Source organism: Vitis vinifera, chromosome 8 (assembly GCF_030704535.1).
Source record: "Vitis vinifera cultivar Pinot Noir 40024 chromosome 8, ASM3070453v1".
In the NCBI taxonomy this organism is placed as follows: Eukaryota; Viridiplantae; Streptophyta; class Magnoliopsida; order Vitales; family Vitaceae; genus Vitis; species Vitis vinifera.
The window spans coordinates 1,249,423-1,276,098 of NC_081812.1; the positions used below are offsets into that span (position 1 = coordinate 1,249,423).

The window sequence follows — 26,676 nt, forward strand, 5'->3', positions numbered from 1 at the left end:
ATAATGTATGAATATAAATCTTAATTTTTACAAGGGCATCATTGTTGTAAAAATGTTATAATAACATGTCACATTAATGGATTTCTTATTATTATTATTATTGTTGTTGTTATTATTATTATTATTACTTTATTTTATTTATTTTTAAAAATATTTTGCAGTAAAAGTACAAATGGTAGTGACATTTTTAGTGGATAAAAGGTAATTTATACTTTTACAGCTTTGCTTAAAGAAATGAAATTGCTTCCAGAAACTTCTATCTAAAAATAGACCATTTTGTAAAAAGCAAAAAAATTAAATTTATCTTATATTTATAAAAGTTATTTTAACAAAATTTAAAATTTGAAATATATTTTTAATATAAACCTTTAATTTTTTTTTTGTATGTTGTATGAAAGTTATTATTATTTCTTATTTTAGAACATAAAAAATTGGAGTTGTAAACTTTTGTTTAAATTAAAACAATAGCTTAAAGATATAAATGAGAATTATATTTTTGTGTCACCCATTACATTTGTAAAAGGAATTAAAATAAATAAATAAAAGAGGATATCAATTCAAACTTGTCACCTCATAATTCTACAAAGACGGCTAAACACAAAGGTGGCCACATGATCATTTCTCAAGACAAACGTGACAAAAAACACAATACACCACTTGTGGTGGAGTAACTTTTGTGAAAGCGATTTAAATTTATAATATATTTTATTAACGTTAATTAGTATTTGGAAATAACATAATAATAATTTGACATTTTTTATTATATATTTTGTAAAAAAAAAAAAAAGTAATTTGAAGGGTGTGAGTGCTAATATAAAAACGTTTTAAGAGATTTGGGTGTTCTATAAAATTTTAAAAATAATTTTAAAAAGTGGAAAAATACTTAGTGTGTGTTGGATAAACATTTGATAGATGGTTTTTTTAAAATGTATTTTCACTTAAAATGTTTCAAATAAAAACACTATTAAATGCATTTCACGAATTACTTAAATAATTCTTTAAAATTTTTAAACATTATTTTCAAAAGTTTGGTAAATGCTTACTTTTATAAAAATATATAGTCCTTCAAAGAATTAAAAAATATTTAGTACTTTTTTACTATAAAAATACACCGCTAATATGTGAGAATCACTCAAATGATAACTTTTAGAATAGACTTATGAAATATGACATCGAATGTCATAAAGGTCTGAACTATAAATGATGACTTTTAAAATAAACTTATGAAGCATAATATCGAATGTCATAAAGATCTGGACTACCATTATTAGATACATTGAACCTATATAATATGAATTTGATGCCAATCAACTTGATCATAACTTCAACATATTAAATTCATATTTGATTCATTTAAAATATGATTTAAAATTAGTTTATAAATATGAGAAATTAGAAAATTAATCACATAAAATAATGCAACATCTAATTCAATTTGATTACTAAAATAGCATTGATTAGTCAATGAATCAAGTAAATTGCGTATTTGAATTTATGTTTTTAACTCGATTATTAATTATGTCAAGTAAAGTCGGGATAAGTTTGTCTGATGGTGGATTTAGAAGATACGTCTACCATTTGAGTTTCAAAGCCAAATTGAAACTCTTTTCCTTAAGCAAAGGGAAAAAAATTGTATCCCATCAATCATGAAACATTGAATATGATACTTTGTCGTCACATCATTGTTTTTGGTATCATCACAAGTTTCATATCCAAACCGACAAAACTATTCATTGCTCAATCACTTTTAATTATTATTAGTATTTTCACTTTTTTTTTTTGACCTTTCTTTTGTATATATCATTTTAGTGGCTTTGGTTTCTCAATTATCTTTTCATCATCCTTAAGTGAGGGGCTCTTCTCCGAAGTATTCATCAGAGAGACGACTCACAAGCAGAAAAGACTCTTCATCTAGCCATGTAAGTTTAGTTTTCTCCCTTTTTAATATTTTCTGCAACTTTTCTCATATTTTCTTCCTTTCCAATCACTCTTGAATTGAATTTATAGACTAATCAAGAAAGGTCAATATTTTTATTCAATTATAATAGAAAGTTTTATTTAAGAACTTAACCAAAAAAAAAAAAAAAAAGCCTTGGTGTCTATTTGTTTTTCTACCTTTTATTTTTTTTTCTTTAATTTTTTTTTTCAAGATTGGAGGATTTCTGAACTTTTTCTTTTTGTTTTTATTTAATTAAAAGAAAATTTAAAGGATGAAAAGTGCCTTTTTTTGTATAATTCTTGTCACTGCACTGCACTGACTAGTTAATAAAAACGTGAAATGAAATAATAGAAATTTTTATTTAAATTAGGTGTAAATATTTTCATGGGTTGGAATTTATAGGTGTTATAGGGAATTTATAAATATTTTATTATTTTCATCAAGGTTTATTTTATTTATTTATTTTCTCAAAATGATATTTTAGAAAAAAAAAATGGAAACTAAGAAATTAATTATTAAATTAGTTTGCTTCTTTTAGCAAGGCTTTTAAATTTTTAAATGCATTATTTATTTTTAAGGAAATTGAGACTTTTTTTCCCAATTTTTTTTTTGTTTATTTATGTGTAAATAATTGTTGATGGGAGACCTCTCGTCGTATTTTAAAGTGAAATGTGTGTGGATGCCAAAGGTTCTTGTATATAATTAATTAAATGAAATTGACCCCTTGACCCATTAATGATAACTAACTAAATTATTAGATATTATCCACTATTTGCATATATAAAAATATTATCAAACTATAGGAAGTATTATAAATGTTATTAGCTTTAGTTTCTGACTCTTCTTGTCCAAACCAATTGACTCACACATATTAAATAAGTTGTGCTTTACATGATAATGATATAAACACGAGATTTTTCTATTATAATATATGTATACATATTAGATACGTCGCCCATTATAAGGATATAAATAAAAACACGAGTGCCTTATCTTGACTTGGGTCAATGAATTCTTCACTCATCAAGCGGTTATAGTTTTATATGTCTACACATATAAAATGAGTTATTTCTTAGATAATATAATTGAAAACATAATAAGTAACTTCTTGGACTCTATGATGTAGATATGAGGTTTTTATTATAACTTTAGAGGAGGGGCACAAATAGAAGAATTATTTCAGGAGGTAAAAAAGGAAGGAACAATGGTATATAATATAGTGGAAAATAGTCTTTCCCTTTAAGCATGAGGTTTAAAACCTCCATTGCATTTTTTTTTAAGGGGGATGGGGAATGTGCCCCTCCTGGTCCTACCTCCACTAGTGTTTCTAGTTAATGATTGATAGCTAGACTTATGTTTTAAGTTCATTGATTTCCATAGTTAATTCTTATACGATTTGTTGTATTTATGCCACCAACACCTGTTTTCTTGTACTCCAAACACTCACAGAGAACAAAGAAGAAGAAGTTCTTTTGGATTTCGATTAACAATCTTGTAAGCTCATCCCTCATCTTCTCTCCAATTTTCTTTTCTTTTTTTTTTTTCTTTTTTTATACATATATTCTTTGTTATAATAATTCTTTATTAGGGTTATAGGACAAATTTATATATATATATATATATTCTTTGCTTTTTATTAAAAAAAATCCCAAACTTTTCAGGATTCAAATACATTCTAATTTTATAAAAAGAGAAAACTTGAAAAAAAAAAAACTTTTCTTGAACTATTTTTTATTATTTTTATTTTAAGATAAAATATATGATATTCGTCTACAATCGGTTGAGAAAAGAAAAAGAAAAAAGAAAAGAAAAGAAAAAGGGAAGAAATTTAACTCTTACAAGCTCTATGGAAACTGACATGATAGGAGTGGAATTCTTAAAATTGTATCTTTGAAAAAAAAAATATAGAAAAAAGAGCTATTCAATTTTTAAGGTAATAAACAAATATTTTAATATTTATCTTTAACTGTAAAATGTGTTAAAGTGGTTAATTTTCCTTTTTATTTATTTTTGAATAATTCAGTTTATTCTTGAGTTCCATGAAGGGATTCAAATTTTGGGGTTTTATTTTTATTTTTTCCCAACTATTTTTCAAAAAATTATATCACTTTAAAACTAGTTTTATGGTATTTTCAAAGGATTGAATAGGGTATTATTCAATGATGTTATATTTATAGATTAGCTTCTTTAATTTTTTTAAATAAATATGGAAAATAAATATTGATAATTTTATAAAAAGATATATTAATGTAGATGAATCATTCTAATAATCTTAAGTGAAAATGGGATTCCTTGTCGATATTTCATGACCAATGATGAGTACTATTTGTAGTAGTAGTTCTTATATATATATATATATATATATCGTATTAACAGTCTAAATATGATAAAAAAAAGGAAAAAAAAAATATTTATTTGATTGGCTTCTTCCTATGCCTATTTATTCCTTCTAACCTTGAAATGGTACATGGGAAAGAGGAACAAAATTTATAAACAAATTCATTATTTACATATTTCACTAGTTCTCTTTTCTAATAGTTAGAAAGCTTTTATTTATTTATTATTATTCTCATGATTATTTTTAAATTTAATATATTAAATTTATAAGGTTATTTTAATAAAAAAAAATTATATTATAGAATAATTATTTGTCAAAGTTGTGAAAAAAAAAATATGATTTATATATTGACTATCAAACAAAAAGTATAAAAACTTTTTTCTTTTTTTCTATCATATCATGAAAATAGCACAACTAATTTTGTTTGCATCACATAATGCAAAAATAATAAGGTTAGTTATCTATTTTCTCTCTTCTTCCCTTTTTTTTCTTTAATTTTTAATTTTATTTTTTCAATTCTAATATTTTCAAATTTTAAAGAAAAAAATTGTAAAAAAAGAAAAACCCCAAGAACCTATTTAGTAGGAAAAATAGAAGTAAAAAACTAAAAATAAAAATATTATATGGTACGTTGATTAATTAAAAGCTCTAGTTGTATTCTTCTATGTTTAAATATATTATTTTAGTCACTGGAATAACATTATTATCATTATTTATTAAAAATAAAAAATATTTCCCAAAATATTATTTTCATTTTATTGTGAAAAATTAAGGAAAATAAATATTTCTTTCCATTTTTAATTTTTTTTTCTACTAGATAAAGAATAAAAAAGTAAGCCTTACACATCTTTCCATGTATATTTATTCCAAATAGTTTGTCCAAAATTAAGCCATAATTATGATCAGGGCTATGTTTTGGTCTTTGTTTGGTAACTAAGAAAGTGAGGAAAAAAGAAAAAAAAAATGTGGAGACAGTGGATGTGGACCTTTAATAGATGTGGCATATATATTTTTTTTTTCCAAGAAAACATTGGGAATGTTAAAGCCAACAGTGCTTTTTCATTTTCATTTTATTATTATTATTATTTACATATATGTCATGCCTTAGTGTTGAAACCCATTGTTTAGAAATTACAATTTAAAGAAAAGTGATTATCATATCATCACTTATAGTTTATTTGATTATGATTTTAAATTGCGTTTTTAGCACTTTTAATATTAAAATTTTTTTTTCAAGTGTTAAAAAAGTTAAAAGTGCTTCCTAAAATTACTATCAAACAGATATTTATTTTGATAAATAAGTGAAAAAGTGATTTTTCAAATGTTACAATAAATTTTTTTAAATATACAAATTATTTTTAATAATATTTTTAATAATAAATTATATAAAAAATTGTTTTCACAAGAATTACCTCTCAAATATTAGTTTAAGATTTAGAAGTTGCTTGATAGATTGCATATAAAATGTAAGAATTCTTATATATATAATATGGATTTATCTTATATTCTTAAAAAATATTTTTAAATTTTTTAAAATTTGAGAACTTCAAGCTTTTAGAATTATTTTTAAAAAATATTATCTTTTCAAGATAAGTCTCTAGAGTTCTCACATTTTATATTAGAGTTATTATTATTTTTTGTTTTTTTTAAAAAAAGGAAATAAAGTGGATCAAAATGATGTTTAATAACTTAATTTAAAATATTAAATATGTTTGGTACAATAAGCTATATGTTAAGTTCGGAGTATTAAGTCAAAATAATTACCAACATCTTTTTGAGAGTTTCTTTTATATTTATGGTTCAATATTCATGATTCATTTTTATAATAAATATATTATAATTATTTTATGTGTTTATAAATTGATTATTTAAGATTAATAAGGGTAAATATTCTCTAAATAAATCTTTAAAATTTAAAAGTAATTTATTAAATACTTATATTTTTTTTATTATTTTCTTTTTTAGGAAAAACACTTTGTAATGAAAAGATCAGCATCATTCCCAAATTGGATGGAAACATTTTTTACCTTGGAATCAAAATTAATTTGGCTTCCCCAACAAGGTTGTTGGCTTATCAAAATCCCTTATATATATATATATATATATATATTGGTTCTTTTGGGAGTTGGTTTCTTTGTGGTCCAATGAAATTGGTCATTTTCTTGGCTATTTAATAAAATTAAAGAAATTGTGTGATAGTTCAATATTAGGGTATATTTGAAAATAGTTTTCTAAAAAGAAAAGAGTTTTTCAACTAAGGAAAGATATTTACTAAACTAAAAAAAAAAGTTTTAAAAAAATTTGTTCTAAAGTACTATTTTTTTACAACAAATTTGAGATGTCTTAAGATATTTTTAGAGTATTTTGAAGGATAACTAAAATTAGAACAAATTTGAGATGTTGTCAGGCATTTTTAAAGTATTTTGAGTGACAATTTAAAATATGAAAAAAAAAATTAATATGTTTTTAGAACAAATTTGAGATGTTTAAAGACATTTTTTTAAGTATTTTGAGTGATAAGAAAAAATATGAAAAAAAAAGGTTTTTAAAAATGTGTTCTAAAAAAAATATTATTTTTTAGAACAAATTTGTGATATTTTAAGATATTTTTAGAATATTATGAGTAACATGAAAAATATTTTAAGAATTTTTACATTACAAGAATAAACCTAGAAAATTGTTTGTTATATGAATTTTCAAATAAAATTATATTCCTAAAAAGAATTGAAATTTGTTTTTAAGCAAAAGTTATTTTTTGAGAACAATTTTAAAAAATATTGTCAATTAAAGCCTTATATTTTTTAGATCAAATTTTGCTTGTTTCTTCTAATATAACATCAAGTGAATAACAAAGTCAATATTTATGAGTTGAAAAAAGAGTCACATTTGTTTTATATCTTAAATCTGAATTCGTAAAATAGAAATCAATATAAAAACATCATTTAAAATTTTAAAGTTTTTTTTTTATTTGGAGAAAATATATTAAAATAATACTTAACTTAAAAAATAAATCGTACTAAAAAAAAAAAAAAGAATCTTGAGCTTTTTTTAGAAAGATACTTTGATTGCGTTTTTTTTCTTTTGTTATAAAAGGAAAAAAAAAATGAAATAACTTATTGTATAAGTCAAAATAGAGCTTACACAATAAGTAATTTTTCTTATTAATTCCATATTAAAATATTTTTTTGAGTCAGAAGTTCTTTAAATAAAATATAAAATTATTGATACAAAACTCTTATTGAACTTGAAAAAAACTTTTTGGTTTTTCAAAATAAATCCAAATAGAATGTTAATCGTGAACTATAAATTTGTGTTCCGCTTGGGAGTGATTCTATAGCTCTCAAAATCATCTTTTCTATCATAATTTTAATTAGTTTATTTGATAATGATAAAGAGCATAATATCTATATCGAATTCAAATTTTTTACATTTAAATTTTTAAAGAAATTGGTAGTTCAATATAATATTAGAACTTAGTTTAACAGGAGGCCTTCAATATTGCATTTCTTTTATATATTTATTAGATATAAATCCAAATTCTATTTAAATTTATTTGTTTAATATGTGCAATTAGAGGGTTGTATATATATATATATATATATTATCATGAGACTGCTTTTTAAAGCAAAAACACTTTATTATTTATCAAGGCTTTCCCAACACGGTTTGTCAACTTTTCTTTGTAGTCCAATATTGGATGTGACTATAGCTTTATGTATAGTATTTTCAAAAGAAATTGACCATTTTCTTTCCCATTTAACCCATATATTGTATAATAAAATTAAAGAAATTGTGTTGTGAGAAATAGTTTTTAAAACATTTTATGAAAAAAAAAAAAAAAAGGAAATCCTAATTTAGAAAATAAGTTTACAAATATTTTTTTTTAAAAAAGGAATTGGATCTAAAATATGTTTTTTAGATCAAATTTGAGATATTTTCATTTAGAATGTTTTTAAATAATAACTAAAAATATGAAAAATATTTTAGGAGTTTTACATTACATAAATGACAATAGTTTCGTAAAGAATAAGACAATTTTTTTTAATCATATTTAAATTCCCAAATAAAATTTTATTTATAAAAACAGTTCATATATGATCATCTTTTTTCGTTCTAAAAAGGAAAAAAAGTAAAATAAAAAATAAAAAAAATAATTCACATAGATTTATTTCGTGCATTTTTTTTAAAACTATATATATGTATATATTAACGGAGAAAACGATGATATCAGGATGTAAAACCCTAGTCCTGCAAAATGACAGCCGAACACATGGTGGACATGGATTTTTCCTGGAAAACAAACATATTTGTAAGGAAAAGAAAAAGAAAGTAATACTTGTCCTAGACTCTTCACATCACAGTCAGTTTCTGTCCCAACTTTAATATTCAACAGGACAAAAATATTGACTTTTAATCACCCTTTTCAATCATTATCTTTATTTATTTTTCTATTTATATTGTATTATCCATCTCTAGGGTTTCTTGTGATCCAAACACCCACAGAGAGAAAGACAGTCAGAACCCAGAAGAAGAGGAGAGTCGGTGTTCTTTTGGATTCTGATTAACAATCCTGTAAGTTCATCCCTCATATATATATATATATATATATATCCTCTCCTTTATTTATTTATTTATTTATTTTTCATATATATTCTCTTCTTTTTTCTATTGAAAGAAAATTTAGTGGACAAAAATGCATTTTTACGCATGACACTGCAATGATATTCATCTCCATCTAAATTGCTTGGTGGGAAATTATTTGGTTGTTTACAAGGAAAATAATGGAAATTTAACTCTTACAAAATGCATGGGAATGTGATGATGATATGAAATTCTTAAAATTTCTTATTGCTTACGTAAGAGTGCATTTGATATTCATTATAGGAAGCATTTTTACCGTTTTTAACACTTAATTTTTTTATATTTTAAGTGTTAGAAGAGGTAAAAATGCTTTTAAAATCATTAACAAACAGACTCTTAAATATTTTTAAATGCAAATGTGTTTCTGTGGTTAATTTTTTTTCTTATTTAATTTTAAAATACATGAAGGGATTCAAAATTTTAAGTTTTTATTTTATTTTTATTTTTCTCAATAATAATATTTTAAAAAGTGAAAAATTATATAACATTAAAACATTTAGCAGTATTTCATTTAAAAAGCTTTTAATAATGGTGATTTTTTTAGAAGTGTTTTTAAAAAAATCACCTCTCAAGTGTTTTTTAGAAATCACTATGAGTTTGTAAGTGCTTTTCTTATTATTATTATTTTTAAATTGTTTTCTAAATTTTCTAAACATACGATTTTTCTAAAAAAAAAAAATCTTTTTTTTTATACCACAAGTGCTTTTTAAAAGCGTGACCAAGATGTTTTATTTGGATTAGCTTTGATTTTTTTTATTTTTTATTTTAGTAAATATGGAAAATAAATATTTACAATTTTATAAAAACAATAATAATGAAAATGAATCATTTGTACTATTATCAAGTGAAAAATGGAATTCTCACCTCATGGTATTTTTTTAAAGAAAAAGAAAAAGAAAAAGAAAAAACAAAGAATTTGATCTAAAATATGTTTTTAAATCAAAGTTGAGATCTTTTTATATATATAAATTTTTAAATAATAACTAAAAATAGGAAAAATATTTTAGGATTTTTACATTTACATGAATGACAAATGTTTCATGAAGAATAAGCCAAAGAAAATTGTTTATGATATTTAAATTCACAAATAAAATTTTAGTTCTAAAAAAATTAATATTTGATTGAAAAAAGGTGGAAATACGAAGTAGTTTTTTATATTTCATGTTTATCTTATTAAGAATATAAATAAAAGTTTTTTTTAAAAAAAAAAAATCTTATCAAGTGAAAATATTTTACTTCCTTATCAATTTTAAAGTTTATTTGGAAAAAATTAATTCACATATATTTATTTCATGTATTTTTTTTTTCGTACAAAAAGAAATATGGATTAAAATGAATTATTATTGGAATCTTTACATATAGTATGTAACAATTGGTGTCCAAATATTGGGGTGAACCAGAAAAGTTTAGGTAGAGCTGAATGTTAAGTGTTGACTATAATATAGATATTGTTTGTCATGAACCCAAAAAAGTCATTACGATTTTAAAATAAGATCATACGATTAAGAGAAACTAAAAGTAATATAATGTTATAAACTTTTTTCTTTATTCCACGTAGAATATCAATACATAGAAAACTAAAATATAAATTTAAACTTAATAAATATTTTCTTAAATATTTTTTGAAACTTAATTTTCCTCTCCCCTCTTCTATTAGAATTATAGAGTATTTAAAAGTATATAACCAGCTATTTGGAATTGTTCTTGAGAACAATTTTCTATTCTCCAAAACAAAAAAATATTGAAAACACATTTGATAATTAAAAATTATTTTTTACTTTTCATTTTTAAGAATATAAAATATTTTTAAATGTTTTATGTTGTTTTCATTTATTTTTTGAGGATTATTTTAAGAAATAATTATACAAACATGTAGAATAATTAAAAATAAAATACTAAATATAAAAATTATTTTTAAAACATATTTAAAGATATTAAAAACATGTTAAAAACATTTTAGGTTTTTAGACATATTTTTATTTTATAAAAATTAGAGAACAATTTTCAAAAATTATTCTAAAAGGTTATCTTCCAAAATTGTTTTTGAAAACAGACCCTAAAAATTTTAAATAATTTTTCGTATATTTAATCCTGTAAAATAAAACCCTAATCCAGCAAAATGGCACATAGTGGCCATGGAATTTTCTTAATTTTGACCCAAAATAGTATATTGAAAAAAAAATTCAAAAAAAAAATTTGTTTCCAAAATAATGTCTAATTTAATACGCTTGAGTCACATAAGTTGTCATATCATAAAACCGTAGTTGGTGATTATGATTTTGTTTTTCTAAAATGGTTAGAAACTGTAGTCACCAATCACGGTTTTAACTTTAAATTTAAAGTTGCAGTTAGTGACTATGGTTTTGAATTCTTTAAAAAATGGTCAAAGTCGTAGTCACTTTAACTTTATATATATATATATATATATATATATATATATATATATATATATATATATAACTTTAATTTTTTAAAATAAAAATATGATATTATTTTGATTTTAAATAAACTTATTTTATTATTTAAAAAATAATAATATATGAAATTAAATAATTGATATTTTTAATTTGATGTAAAATATATTTTTTTAAATTTTATTAAAACAATAGGCACTATATTTAATATAAATATATTTAGTTAATTATATTTAAATATAAATAAAATATAATAAATTATGAAAGCCTATTAAAAAAACAAATAATATAAATTATTATATTAATTAATAATTTTTTATATACTATATATAAGTGGTATGTGATATCACGTGTATATAAGTTCAAATTTTAATTTAAGTTCATAATATCATATTGATATGATAATAATTTATTTATATATTTAAATAAAAATATGATAAATTTTAAACTTAAATTAAACTTTTATATATATATATATATATATATATATATATATATATATATATATATATATATATATATATATATATATATGTGTGATATTATATACCACTTATATATAATATATAAAAAATTATTAATTAATATAATAATTTATATTATTTGTTTTTTTTTCTAAATAGGCTTTTATAATTTATTTATTTATTTTAAATAAATATAATTTATTATATTTTATTTATGTTTAATTTCAATTAACTAATTACATTTATATTAAATATAGTACCAATTGTTTTAATAAAATTTTAAAAATATATTTTTATATCAAATTAAAAATATCAATTATTTAATATCATATATTATTATTTTTTTAAATAATGAGATAAGTTTATTTAAAATCAAAATAATATAATATTTTTATTTTAAAATAATTAAAATTATATATATATATAAAATTAAAGTTTAAACTATAGTTGGTAACTATGATTTCTAATCGTTTTTAAAAAATAAAATGTAGTCAACAATTACTAGTATGATAACTTATATGATATAGATGCACTAGATTGAGTATTATTTTGAAAACAAGTTTATTTTTTGGATTTTATTTTTCAATGTATTATTTTGGGTTAAAACTCGAATTTTCCAGGAAAACAAATATAGTACAAATAAAAATTAACGCTTTATTTATTTAAACAAGCGGATGTCAGCAATGACTTAAAAAAAATAAATAAAAGAAATTGTGGCCGTAATACTTGTCGGGACACTTCCACATGAGAGTCGGTATCTGTCGCAACATTAATATTCAACACGACAAAAATATTAAATTTCCATCGCCTTCTCAATAACTTATCTTTACGTATTTATTTATTTATGTAGTATTATCCATCCAAGGTTTCTTGTGCACCGAACACCCGCAGAGAGAAAGACAGCCAGAGAACCCAGAAGAAGAGGAGAGTCGGTGTCCATTTGGATTCTGATTGACAATCCTGTAAGTCCATCCCTCATATATATATATATATATCTTCTCTCCTTTATTTTTATTTATTTTTCATATATATATAAATAACTCTTTGAAAAAATATAGAAAAAAGGGTATTTATTTTTTAAAGGGAATATTCTAATATTAATATTTCTTGTTCTATATGGAAGTATCTTTAAATGTAAATGTTGTTAAGTGGTTACTTTTCTTTTTTTTTTTTTTTTTTTTCTTTTAATTTTTAAATTATTCAGTCTACTTCATGATTCAAAATTTAAGGTTTTGATTTTTTTTTCTTTTAATAAGATATTAAGGTTTTGAAAAATTATATCACATTAAAGATGATTTCGATGTTTTTGAGAGAATCTTCTTGGAAAAACACTACAAGTGGTTTTTTTTCTAATTTTTTTAAAAATATTAAAGTTTTTTTTTCAAATATTTGATTTTTCTTTTAAAAAACGCTTTTTATGGTATAAGTGTTTTCCAAATAATGAAAAGTGAAAAATGAAATTCTCATGATTATTTTTAATTTTAATATATTAAATTTGTAAGTTTATTTTAAAAATAAAACTAATTATATTACCAAATAATTATTTTACAATAAATTTATAACAAAAATGATAATATGGCAATGACACATAAGAAATGAAAATATTTGTCCAAAAAGTAAACAAAAATTATGATTTGTATATCACATTTTTTTTTCCAAAAAAGTTTTTTGACTTTTTGTTTTTTAGTCAATAAAAAAATCATGATTTTTTTTAGTCAATATATAACCTTTTATGGATAAAAAATTATTTGGTAAATATAAAATATTGTATTTGGTATATATAACCTTTTATGGATAAAATATTATTTGGTAAATATAAAATATTGTATAAATAACCAATAATTAATTAACTTATAGATATCATCTAGAAATCCCTAATATAAAACCCTAAAACCATAACTTCAACAAAAGGAAATAGGGAAATTAGGAAAAAAAAAATTTCTAACTTTATAATCTTATTAAACTTTTAGATAAAGAATGAATAATTTAAAAGAAATATAAGTTTAAAATAATTTTATTATATTTTATTTTTTATTTTTCATTATAATTAAATAAATAAAAAACTAGACTATCTTTATTTATATATATATATATATATATATATATATATATATATATATATATATATATATTCTAGTCATTATAAAAATTACAATAATTAGTCTATTTTAATACTTTGGATTAAAAAGTATAAATGTTAGTTGTAATTTTTCAAAGTTTAGGGTTTGTTTAGGAACTATTTTTTAGAATAATTTTATGTTCTTCAAAATAAAAAACACAGAAAATATGTTTGATAATTAAATTTTTTTTTTTTTAATTTTTATTATTAAAAATTGAAAGTAAAGTATTTTTAGAAAATATTTTTTATTATTTTTATTTGTTTTCTAAGGATTGTTTTATAAAATAATTATACAAATATGTAAAATAATTAAAAATAAAATACTAAATATAAAAATTATTTTTAAAATATTAAAATTAGGTTAAAAATATTTTAGATTTTCAAACAAACTTTTGTTTTATAAAAATCAGAAAATAATTTTTAATTTTTTTAAAAAAAAAACTATTTTCAGAATTGTTTTTGAAAATAGTTACAGAACATATCCTAATTATATTTTATTTTTCTTTTTTAATTTTTATATTTAATTTTCTATCTTCTCATTATTTATTTATTTTTTAAATTCACATACCCAACTAATGTTATTAAAAATTTAAATAAAAAATATACAATGAGAAAAACCCAAGCCCCTATTTAGTAGGAAAAATGAAAATTTAAAAATAAAGTAAACAACTACAAGAAAAAAAAAAAAGATGGCACGGATTAAAAATGTTTTTAAAAATAAAACCAAACATATTTCTTCTATTTTGAAAAAATATTCCAAACCTTAGCCTCTGGGAACGCATTATTATTATTTCTTTAAATAAAAATATTTCTAAAAATATTATTCCCATTTTTATTATTAAAAACTTAAGGACAATGAAAAATTCTCTTGTCTAATTTATATATATATATATATATATATATATATATTTCCTACTATATAAAGAAAAACATATTTTATTTTTCTTGATATCTATAATGATAATTGGACAAGAGATTTTGTCCACAGCTGTATAACCCACAAATCCCAGGTGTCATACACATCTTTCCATTTTTTTATATTCATATTCGGGTTGGTAAAAAAGTAAGCCATGGTCATTCAGAGAAGCACTATGTTTTGTTTGGTAGTCAAGAAAAGGCAAAAGTCAATAAATTTTATATTACCCCTTAATTTGAATTAAAAATAATAATATTTTCTTATATGATATACATTCCAAACATTCATGTTATAACAAAAGGTAATTTGAAGAAAAATATTAAATTATTGTACTCTATCTCAGCACGGCATTTACCTTTTTTACATGTACTAGTGTCAAGAAAGAGAACACTACATCTGTCGAGATAGAATATAAGAGTTTTATTTCACCATTGTTGTATGCTGTAGGAGGGTTTTCGGGCAACCGAAATGGAGGGAGAGATGAAGAAGAAGCTGCTGAACAAGGAGGACAAACCAGGAGGAGAAGTGGAAGTTGAAGAAGAAGGGCAGCAGCAGATCAAGGAGAAGGTTTGGGGAGAGACAAAGAGGCTTTGGATTGTTGCAGGGCCCGCTATCTTCACTAGATTTTCGACGTTCGGCATAAACATCATCAGCCAGGCGTTCATCGGCCATATCGGCCCGACTGAGCTTGCTGCATATGCCCTTGTTATCACTGTCCTCTTGAGGTTTGCTAATGGCATCCTGGTAATGTTTCTCACACCAAAAAAAAAGGATTATTTGCATTTGTTCGCCTCTCTCCCCTATCTCTTTATATCTCTCCATCTGCAGTATTGAACCCAAATTTTTCGGAAATCAAGGAATGTGAGATAAAGAAGGATGAGATATTGATATGGTTGTAGAAAATGAAAATATACTTCCTATTTTTAGTAATATTTAATAAAAAATATAGTAATAGAATAATTCGAGAAATTTTAATGTAACCAACTATATTAAATAGGTTCTTCCAAGTTCGTACATAATTCCCTGTTCCCTTCACTTTCTCCAACATTTTTCTTTCCTTCTTTTGATGGGAGGAATCCCACCAGGACAGCTTTTGAGATGTGTTATTGCATCCCAATGATGGGCCCAAACCTAAAAGCACACAATAGGAAACAAGTTTCCCACCTTGTGAAAAACATTCTCTCGTTTGCCTCTTTAACCCTTTCACATCATTTTTGTGATTTTTTGTTCTCAACTGTTTCAAATAAAAAATAGTATTTGTTTCCATTATTTGTCAGTGAATTCTCATTTTTGTTGGGAACTTGTAGTGCATGGTAATTTTCTATACTCATGAAGACGAGGGAAAATGGGAAAAAAATTGTAGAAGGGCAGAACAAACAAAATAAAAGACAAATTGATTCTAATAAATTGATTCTTCGGGGTTGTTATGCTAATTACTAAACTTGTTAAAGAGATGGAATAGACCCAAGGTATATCTTTTTTATTAGAGGTTCAATCACAAGAATTAGGCTAGGATACATTATGGGAAAACAAAACTTCCTTCAAGGAGAAGTAAATGAAAGACTTTCATAAAAATTCTCATAGAATCAAGAAGAAGAACCCCAAGGACCTTCTTTCCCTGGTTAAAGGAACTACTCACAGTGATCAGCCATAAGTGCTAGAACCAAAAAGCACAAGAAGAGTAGCTGAAAACATTACTAATAGCTGAAATAAATGAGATTCAAGCTTACTAATAGTGAAGAACTGGACCAAATGTAAAGTTACTGCTGAAAAATAGCTTGGTTGGATGACGAGTTTAATCTACGAAAAATTCATCCATCTTTTCAGTGTAATCTGATAAGCTTTTACAGTCTGTTATGGAGTCTGAATGGTACAAGTTCTCAAGCTTTAATCTTCATTTTGAATGTGTAGTTGGGCATGGCGAGTGCCTTGGAAACTCTATGTGGACAATCCTATGGTGCAAAGCAGTATCAAATGCTAGGCATATATCTTCAAAGATCATGGCTAGTCTTGGGCGTAACATCACTCTTTCTTCTCCCAGTGTTCATTTTCACCACCCCGATTTTGAAGGCTTTAGGCCAGGAAGAGGAGATTGCAGAAGTTGCTGGATACGTTTCTCTGTGGCTAATCCCGGCTATGTTTGCCTTCATTGTGTCCTTCACCTGCCAATTTTACCTACAAGCGCAGAGCAAGAACATGATAATAGCCTATTTGGCAGCATTTTCCCTCACTATCCATGTGTTTCTCTCCTGGCTTTTAGTAGTAAAGTACCAGCTTGGACTCCCTGGTGCATTGTTGTCCACAGTCCTGGCGTATTGGATCCCGAATATCGGTCAACTCATGTTTATTTTGTGTGGAGGATGTCCTGAAACTTGGAAGGGTTTCTCATCCTTGGCTTTCAAGGATCTCTGCCCTATAATCAAGCTTTCCCTATCATCTGGTGTCATGGTCTGGTAAGGCCTTTTCAGTTGTTTTGTTGATTAGTTTTCGGGAAATTGCTTTCACAAGTAGAGTTGTTAAGGTTATGTTTTGGTTTTAGAAAGTACTAAGGAAAGAAAAAAAATATTAAGAAAAATAATTTTTTTATATTTGGTTGTGCAATGCAAAATACCGAAAAAATCAAATATAATTAAAATTAGTTAAAAACTTATCTATTTTCAAACTTTTTCTTTCATTTTACTTTTCTTTTCTATTTTATTTCTCGTCAAACTTTTTCTTTCATTTTACTTTTCTTTTCTATTTTATTTCTCGGGAACCAAATATAACTTAAAAGAAAATGGTAAATGAATGAGAAAGGAAAACAAAAGGTTTGAACCTAATGAATATTTCCTCGATCATTCTCAACTTTATTCCTCTAGAAATACGTCTTCAAATAAGCATTATTATATTTCTTTTCTTTTCTGTTTTCCATGATAAACCTAATAAGAGAAACGCTTTTCGGGATCAAGTATAGCATTAAGATTTTGAGGTAGTTAGTAACTTAACATGGTGGTAGACAATGATCTGTTTTAAACATTATGATTTTGTTGTGAAGTATTAGTCCAATTGAGTACATTGTTTTATAAAAATGTGGAAACCTGATTTTACACATATATATGTGCTGCCATTGACAGTCTTGAGCTATGGTACAACACAGTGTTGATTCTACTAACAGGAAACCTGAAAAATGCCCGAGTTGCCATAGATGCTCTGTCTATCTGGTAATTTGCTTAATCTCCCCTTTGGTTGCCGGGTTTCTCTTCGCTCCTTCGCATTCATTTCTATCTTCACAACCTTGTTGAACTGGTTCAACCATACTCTTATTTGCAGCATTAACATCAATGGTTGGGAAATGATGATCTCTCTTGGTTTCATGGCGGCCGCAAGGTATACTTACTGTTGAATTGCCCCCGTCTCATAAACATATAGCTTGAAAATTTTATGCAGGTGTATTAACCAAGTCCTGTACTATATTTTGGTCGGAAAATTTTCAGTGTTCGCATCTCAAATGAGCTTGGAAGGGGGAGCTCAAAAGCTGCAAAGTTTTCAATTGTGACGACAGTGATTACATCCTTCTCTATAGGATTTGTACTATTTATATTCTTCCTCTTCTTGAGGGGACGCCTCGCATACATTTTTACAGATAGTCAAGACGTTGCTAAGGCGGTAGCAGATCTGTCTCCTCTATTGGCTTGCTCCATTCTTTTGAACAGTGTTCAACCAGTTCTCTCCGGTAAATTCTTTATCTCTTTTAGTGTATAAAAGATGCCGTGAAAGGATAATTTGGATGTGAACCATTGTAGATGTATAATATCTTGACAGGAGTTGCTGTTGGGGCTGGCTGGCAAAGCATTGTAGCATATGTTAACATAGCAAGTTATTACCTAATAGGAATACCTATTGGAGCTGTGCTCGGTTATATCCTCCATCTTCAAGTTAAAGTGAGTTATCCATCTTCTCTTTATTTTTCATGCTAGATTTGTAGTGATCCATATGTAGAAAGTTTGTAGAGGAATAGTATATATATAGGTTATGTTTGGTTTCCTTGAAAATTTGAGAGATAATGTGAGAGAAAATAGAAAAGAAAAAAAAAAGGAGAGAAAATGGGAATGAAAATAAAAAATAGATTTAAAGTTAATAAATTATTTTTATATGTTTTTCTAAACTTGTTTTACTTATTTTCCCCCATTATATAAGTATTAAATAATTTAAAAACATATAAATTACTAACTAATTTTAATTATATTTGATTTATTTTTTATATTTTTCACAATAAAGCCAAATATGATAAAATAATTTTTCTTAACATTTTTCTTCTTTACTAAATATTTTCTGAGAACCAAACATAGTCTTGTAGAAAGTTTCTAGAGGAATCATCAAATTCTCCCATTATATATGTTTCAAAGAAGTTAGGAAATTGACCAATGATGTATATTAAGTCAACATTTTTTTTTTCAAAACTACACATGTTCTCGAGATTATGTCTTCTAGATTTATCTTTTTAAAGTTAAATAATTTGGATTGGCTTCTAAGAAGTTACAAACTTGTTTTCAACATTAGTAAAAGCTTTTAGACCTATTTAGGTTATTTTGTTAAAATAATTTATAATTCAAAAAGAGCCAAACATGGAATTCAAATAAATCTTATATATGGGTAAAAATCATTTTTATAATAATATTATTGTTCTTTAAGAATTATGACTTGATTTTAACCTCCACTTTCATTTTTGTTAAGGAAACATGATATGCATATTGAACCAAAATCTTACAAGTTTTAAGTTTTTAGGAAAATTGGTAGTTCAGCATAGTATTAGAACTTAGTGGGAGGTCTCGAGTTTAATCCTCCTCTTTAGAATTACTGTTTATGTTTCAATTTGATAATTTGAAAACACTTAGCCTAGTTCTCATGCTCTTGTACTAAAATAGTCTATGATCTATATGTCATATGATCTTCAATTTTCCATTATAGAATTGTAGTTACTAGAACAAATTAAGATGTGAGTTGTTACTTCACTAAACTATATTTCCTTTCAATGGGTGTGTCATGTAGGGTGTTTGGATTGGAATGTTGATTGGAACATTTCTTCAAACTGTTGTGCTTGTTATAATCACGTATAGAACGGATTGGGAAAAACAGGTACTTGTTTTTTCTTTTTTTCTTTTTTGCCAAAATTTTTCATTAAATGTATAGAATCATAAAGCTTGTGTCTTGACATATTTGTAGGTATCTATAGCTCGTGCTCGCATAAGCAAGTGGACTGTAAAAGATTTCTCAGATGCCGGGGCTAATGCACAAGATGCTTGAGACATCGCATTATTATTCTTTGTATGAAGAGAAAAATATTTGCCTTATATGATTTAGGGTTTCATATTTTTGCAAAATCTTAAAGCCTAAAGCCTAAACTTGAACTTTTAATTTGGTCCAAAGGATGTAATTGAAAATTTCTTAGTATATAGTTTTATATATTGAAGGAAGTATTACTTAAATTTGCAATGGTTTGAATTTAATGCTAGTCGTAAATAAGTAGAAGAAAATCCCAATCAACTATTCACATCTTAGTCCGTCAATGATTCCTTATATTTACAAGAAAATTTCAGAGTTCTCATATGATCACATAAAAAGAACTCTATCTATTACATAACCTTATATTTACAATAATAGTGACTAACAATGTCTTTAATATTCCCTCTCAAGTTGGTACTTATAATGTATAAAAGAGTTTTAATAAAAATATAAGTCGACTTAGCTACAAAGTTGTAGAAGGAGAAGAAACACTTGAGTTGTGAATTTCTTTTTTAAAAAATGAAAGTCAATCTCTATGGCTATGTTTGATTTCCAAAAAGTACTAAGAAAAGAAATTTTTTTAAAAAAGAAAATGATTTTCTCATGTTTGGTTTTACCATAAGAAATATAAAAAAAAAAGTTAAATATAATTAAAATTAGTAAAAAAATTAATATATTTTAAAATTATTTAGTTTTTAGATAGAGTAGTTAAATAAGTAAAATGTATTTAAAGTAATACATAAAAATAATGTATAGACTTTAAATTCTTTTTTTTTCTTTCTTTCTATTTTTCCTCTCTATCTTATTTCCTTTACATTTTCTTTTCCATCAAACTTTCTGGAAGCTAAACATAACCTATATGCTTTGTCTCTTCATAGAAAATGGGATTAGATAAAGGGTAATGGTTGCTTGATCATCAATGTGCATGCCTACACACGGGAAGGAGATGGAAAACCCAACTTAACTACCAATTTTTGAATTTATATACACGCAAGAAGGAGAAGAAACTAGAAAATCCAACTTAACTACCAAATTTTGAATTTAGGAAGGAGAAGAAACTAGAAAACCCAACTTAACTACCAAAATTTGAATTTATATGCATACAAGAAGGAGATGAAACTAGAAAACTCAAATTAACTACCAATTTTTGAATTTATATGCGCACGGGAAGGAAAAGAATCTAGAAAACCCAACTTAACTACCAATTTTTGAATTTATATGTGCACAGGAAGGGGATGAAACTAAAAAACCCAACTTAACTGCCAATTTTTGAATTTATTGCATGTGGAAAGGAAATGAAACTATAAAACCCAACTTAACTACCAATTTTTTAATTTATATCAGTTTACTATTTGTTTGAGTCATTAATTTGTATTCAACTTCAACCCTTATATGAGTAATGGATAACCATGTTATCATGTATCAAGTTACTTTCCAAAAATGTACAAAACCCTATTGTAGATCTTTGGTCATTTGATGAACAAAACCAATCTGCATCTAAATTACTAACAATATTTTAAGGCCTTTCCTCCATTTCCCTGGAAAAATTTTTATGTACTAAAGAATATGGTCAACTACTTCCAAATGTTCCATATTTTGTGCATGTATAAACCAACTGGGTAGGTTAGATGAAGACAAGTTATAATGAGATACAAGTTTACATGCATACCCACTAGGAAAGGAGGATTAGATAAAGGAGTGTCACTTCTCTTGTAAATAATTTTCTTTTTGTATTAGTAGGAGTATCACTAGTCTACATCCAAAATAATATTTAGTTTTTTTATAACCAAGGCATACTTCCATTAACAAAAGAAATGTTTTTCTTAGAGTAAAAACTTTAAATATTTAGGATTATTCCAATCCTTTATATCAAAAGTACTCCTCAAAGAATTCTTTGGAGTAAGAAAGTCATGGGATTCATCAAGTGATAATCCACATCATCAACGTGCATAAAAAAATGTTTGGAAATAAGAATAATTTGTCTTAAGTCTGTTGAAATTAAGCTGCAAAAGATGAGAACTATAAATTTCTTAAATCCCATTTATTATGTTGTCGCTTGACATACTCTAACTCCAAGAAGTATTAGTCAATTTTTCACTAAAAGAAATGTTATGACCATAATTTTTTAGATCGCATGTCCTTTGGATCACGCAGGAGGACATATTGTCTCAAACCTATGAAATATTATGGTGTCTCTATTGAAAATACCTATTGTCACCAACCTTCATCAATAGTGACTAATAGAGACATATGATCACTCTAAGGTATCATCCATAGGTCAAAGTCTTCTGTTGATTTTGACACAAACTCAATATCACTCAAGGTTGAGAGTCCATACAATATAGTAACTTGATGAATCATGACAATCGATAAGCCTTATGTCATGATTCACTATAGGTCTTGTCTAATGTACATCACATACACTAGTGCACTCACCATAGGAAACCTATCCTAACAACCAAGACAAGTCATCATTCCAATTAGGATGTGGTAGACTATAGTCTCTACTAGTTGCCCAAATCCATAAACTGACTGTGAATAACTTATCTACTTATAAGGAACTCATGACTTGTATCCTAACTTTGTTACATTATATCTTGTTTTTAAAGGCTCAATCTTAACAAACTCTCACTAGCCCCAAAAGCAAATTAGGTACTATAGAAAGAATTTACTCCATAGTCACATCATCTTTCTTCACTATGTTACAAAATAAGTAGTACTTTCTCTCTACGTGTTTTCTCTTCTAGTGGTACATTGGTTCTTTAGATTATGTCACTATCCCACTATTATAAAAAAAAATAGGATCTTAAATAGTATAACCAAGGGAACAACCCTTAAGCTAAATAACTTCCTTTGTTGCTTCAAAATCAATAAAAATCACGTAGAGTATACACATACCTATAGGTAGACTTCTGGAGTCCTCATTAGATTGAAAGTCTAATTCCCGGTACCTAACAAGTACTAATTCCTCACAAAGACTAACAAACATATAATCATTTGTTCTCCAAAGATACTTAAGTATATGCTTGACATTTACCAAAAACTCTAATACTGGATATGACTAATATCTACTCACTATTCCCATAGTAAAGCAAATATTTGATCTAGCAAATACTTAAGCATCGCATACATAAGGTTACTAATTACAAAGGCATATTTCTCTCCTCTAATGTCCAAGTACATTGATTATGAGAAAAAAAACTCCAAACCTAATGGTAGAAAACCCTTCTTGGAGTCTTGCATCATGTACTTACCAAATTTTTTTTTATTGTGGGAGACATACTGCAATTTTCTTATTTTTACAGTCTTGAAGGACCCTAAACCCAAGAATATATTGCGCCTCTTCTAGATTTTTATCTAGAACTAAGTAGACAACCAAATCTTAACTAATGACAATATCACTATATCATTCCCAATGAATAGATTGTCATTTACCTATAAGATCTAAGAGTACCACCATGCTTCCCTGCATCTTCTTGTACACATAAGACCCTATGTTATGAAAATGTTTGGTTGTTGCATCTCATAAGTGAGATGCATTGCAATAGATAGGAGTACTCCAATGAATTTGAGTATGAGTATTGTTGAAAAGGTTTTCTATAGTTGAAACAAAGTTTCAAACTATAACCTTTAACAACAAACTAGCCACATAAAACTCAAACTTTCCATCTACTCATTTTTTCCTCTTGTAGACTAACTTATGCCTATGAGTTTTATCCCTCCAGGTACTTCTAACGTTACTCAAACTATATTAGAATATAAAGATTTTAACCATACCTTCACTACTCACTACTTCATCATAATTCATGGTATATAAACTTTCCATTATGATGAGGTACTTGTGTACTAGAAATGAGAAATGGTATGCCTCTATACCTCCAAATCCATAGTATCTTGTCCAATATGGGACTATCTTCTAGTGTATTCCAATCTATATCACTCTTTACCTCATTCCTTATCATATGGTCTTCATAAAAAATCTGACATTTGTATCAATAAACACCTCCTGATGATCTTGACTATAAAGGCAAATGACCCTTGAAATTCTCTTAAATATATCATAAACTGATATACTTCTTAGGAAAAAGAAGTATTACATGGTTTTTAAGATATATCTCCAAAAGAATATAGGAAGTGACAAAAAACCAATCATCGAGCTCAATATGTCTATCAAAGTCTGATATCTTATTTCCATATTTCCATTTTGCAATGTAGTCCTTGGTACACATAACTATGATATAATCATGTGCTCCTATGGAAAGAATCAAACTTATTAAGCATACCACCTCAATCTAATCGAAGTGACTTGATATGTACACCTGATAGGTTATTCGATTTTGCCTTAAATTCAAAGAATTTATCTAAGGCATCAAATTTCCAATACACATATCCAAACCCAGAGTATTTATAATTAAATGATGAAATACTCACACTTTCCATGCATACACACAAAAAGGTCTATACAGATCAATATGTACTAACACTCCAAACACCTTGGTTCTAGTTTTCTAGTTCATTTTGCCATCTATGCAAGATTTACAGACTAAACAATCTTTTAGAAAATAGTATAAACTTGATCAATCTTTGAATCCTATTTATATTAATATGACCTAGGAATAGATATCAAATGTTTGATAGTGCTAGTTCAATCTTGAGATCTGATTATTCTCATTACTTGGAAAAAGTGATAATGAAATACATCTAAAACAGGAAGATATTACATCTCATTAGGATATTTGATATTTAGAGTAATAGGGATGGGTTTTCCATGGTGAGTGCACTAGTGTATGTGATGCATAATGGACAAGACCTACAATGAATCATGACATAAGACTATTAGTTATCATGATTCACCAAACTACTTTACTGCATGGACTCTCAATCTTGAGAGGATATTGAGTTTTTGCCAAAATCAACAAAAGGATTTTACTAATAGGTAAGACCCTAATATGCTCAAATATACCTATCGATTAGGTCATTGTTGATGAAGGTTGGTGGGAATAAATATTCTCAATAAAAGCACTATGATATCTCATGGGATTGAGATAGTGTGTCACTTTAGGTGATCCAAAGGACATGTAATCAAGAAAACTATGGTCATAACATTTCCTTCTATAGAAACTTGACATATGCTCCTTGGAAGTAGATTATATTAATTGATCAAATAATAGGTGGATGTGTAATTCAAATATTTAAGAAGTAATCTTATTAGGTTGATAACACTATCTTGTTAGATTATAGACACTAGTTCATAGGGGGTTCACATGCAATGCATAGTAAAGTATGGACCCAAATTTTTGCCTCATTGTAATTTCATAGGATATTAGAGTGCAGTTGATTTGATTTAGTGGAATGTTAAATCAACTTTGAAATTGGGTTATAAGGAGCCAGTATTTTCTGATAGGTTCTAGTAGTCCCTACTCGAGCTCCTACTTTATGGTAGAATGTTTGTTTTAAGGAATTTGGGTATCTAGTTCATAAATATGCATAAAGGTTGTTAGCCCAAGGGTTCTCCTAATCGGGTTTTGATGATAACAAACCATGGTTAAGTGACTAATCGGTTTAATGGTTAAGAATCTCATGCATAAATTTGAAAATTCATCAAATGACCAACTGAATACAAGATCGTGACTTTTGGAAGATTTGTGATCATAGGAAATGAATGTGAGATGAATGCATGAGTGCACTTAGGTTTTTCATACCGTTTCATGCAACTTAGAAAACTCTGTTTATCATTTAAAACTTCGTTTTTCTTTAAAACCCGAGTTTTACCAAATATACCTTAGGAAAAATGACTTAAAATTGACATATTAATTCACCTAAAGACCTTGCCTAAGTGTTAGAAAAGAAATAAATTGAAAAATATAGGTTTTCAGGGCCAAAAGGCTCAACCAGTCGAGGTTATGGCCAACCGGCTCAACCGGTTGGGAAACCGATCGACCGATTGCCCTTGTCCGATCAAGGTCCAGTCGATGGGGGTACAAAATCTTCTCTCTCTCCTAGTAGCCTTCTCTTCCCAGTCGAGGTCCGGTCGATAACCGGTCTAGGCAATGGTAACCAATCAAGCATTAAATGCTCCAACGGCTAGTGATTCGGTCAACCCCTAGCTCGTCCAGTCGAGGTTACCTTTTGTCTGTTTTTGACTCCTGAGCTTAGAAACCTATAAATAGAGAACTTCACTTCATTTATTGATAAAAGAACACTTGCAATCAATTGTCTACCTACCAGTTCTTAACCAAAAAGCTCTCATTTCTTTCTTAATGCATTAAATCACCACTTGCATATCCTTTAGTGCACTCTTGTATGTCATCCTAGCTTTGTCTTGTATTTGAGCTATCCTTAAGCTAGGTTGAGAGGTTCATTCTTATGAAAGCTAAGTGTTAAAGCCTTCAAGAGATTTGAATCTTGAAAAGATTGTGTAAGAGCCCATTGGATCCGGAATCCAAGTGTAAGAAGATTGGAAGCTTGATTGAAGCTTCAAGTTAGTGAAATCTTCACTCGGTTAGGAGATTGAGGAGAGTGGACGTAGGCAAGGAAGTGCCGAACCACTATAAAACTCGAGTTTGAATTCTCTAACTCTATA

The 26,676-nt window shown here is 26.0% G+C and overlaps 1 protein-coding gene across 2 annotated transcripts; it reads left to right on the plus strand.

Annotated features, from left to right (window-relative positions):
• The first annotated feature begins 1,744 nt into the window (after nt 1–1,744).
• Nucleotides 1,745–20,296, plus strand: LOC100244992 (protein DETOXIFICATION 21). 2 transcript variants are annotated; one of them, XM_010654847.3, is made up of 12 exons: nt 1,745–1,919; nt 3,389–3,433; nt 8,754–8,849; nt 12,647–12,758; nt 15,279–15,575; nt 16,743–17,284; nt 17,945–18,031; nt 18,141–18,197; nt 18,305–18,543; nt 18,633–18,751; nt 19,860–19,946; nt 20,034–20,296. In XM_010654847.3, exons 5-12 carry the CDS (start codon nt 15,300–15,302, stop codon nt 20,112–20,114), a joined length of 1,488 nt encoding a protein of 495 aa, XP_010653149.1. In that variant the 5' UTR covers nt 1,745–1,919; nt 3,389–3,433; nt 8,754–8,849; nt 12,647–12,758; nt 15,279–15,299; the 3' UTR covers nt 20,115–20,296. The 2 variants fall into 2 exon arrangements, with proteins under 2 accessions (XP_010653149.1, XP_059594849.1); XM_059738866.1 differs by lacking the exon at nt 3,389–3,433 and having other exon boundaries at nt 1,823–1,919.
• Nucleotides 20,297–26,676: the final 6,380 nt, after the last annotated feature.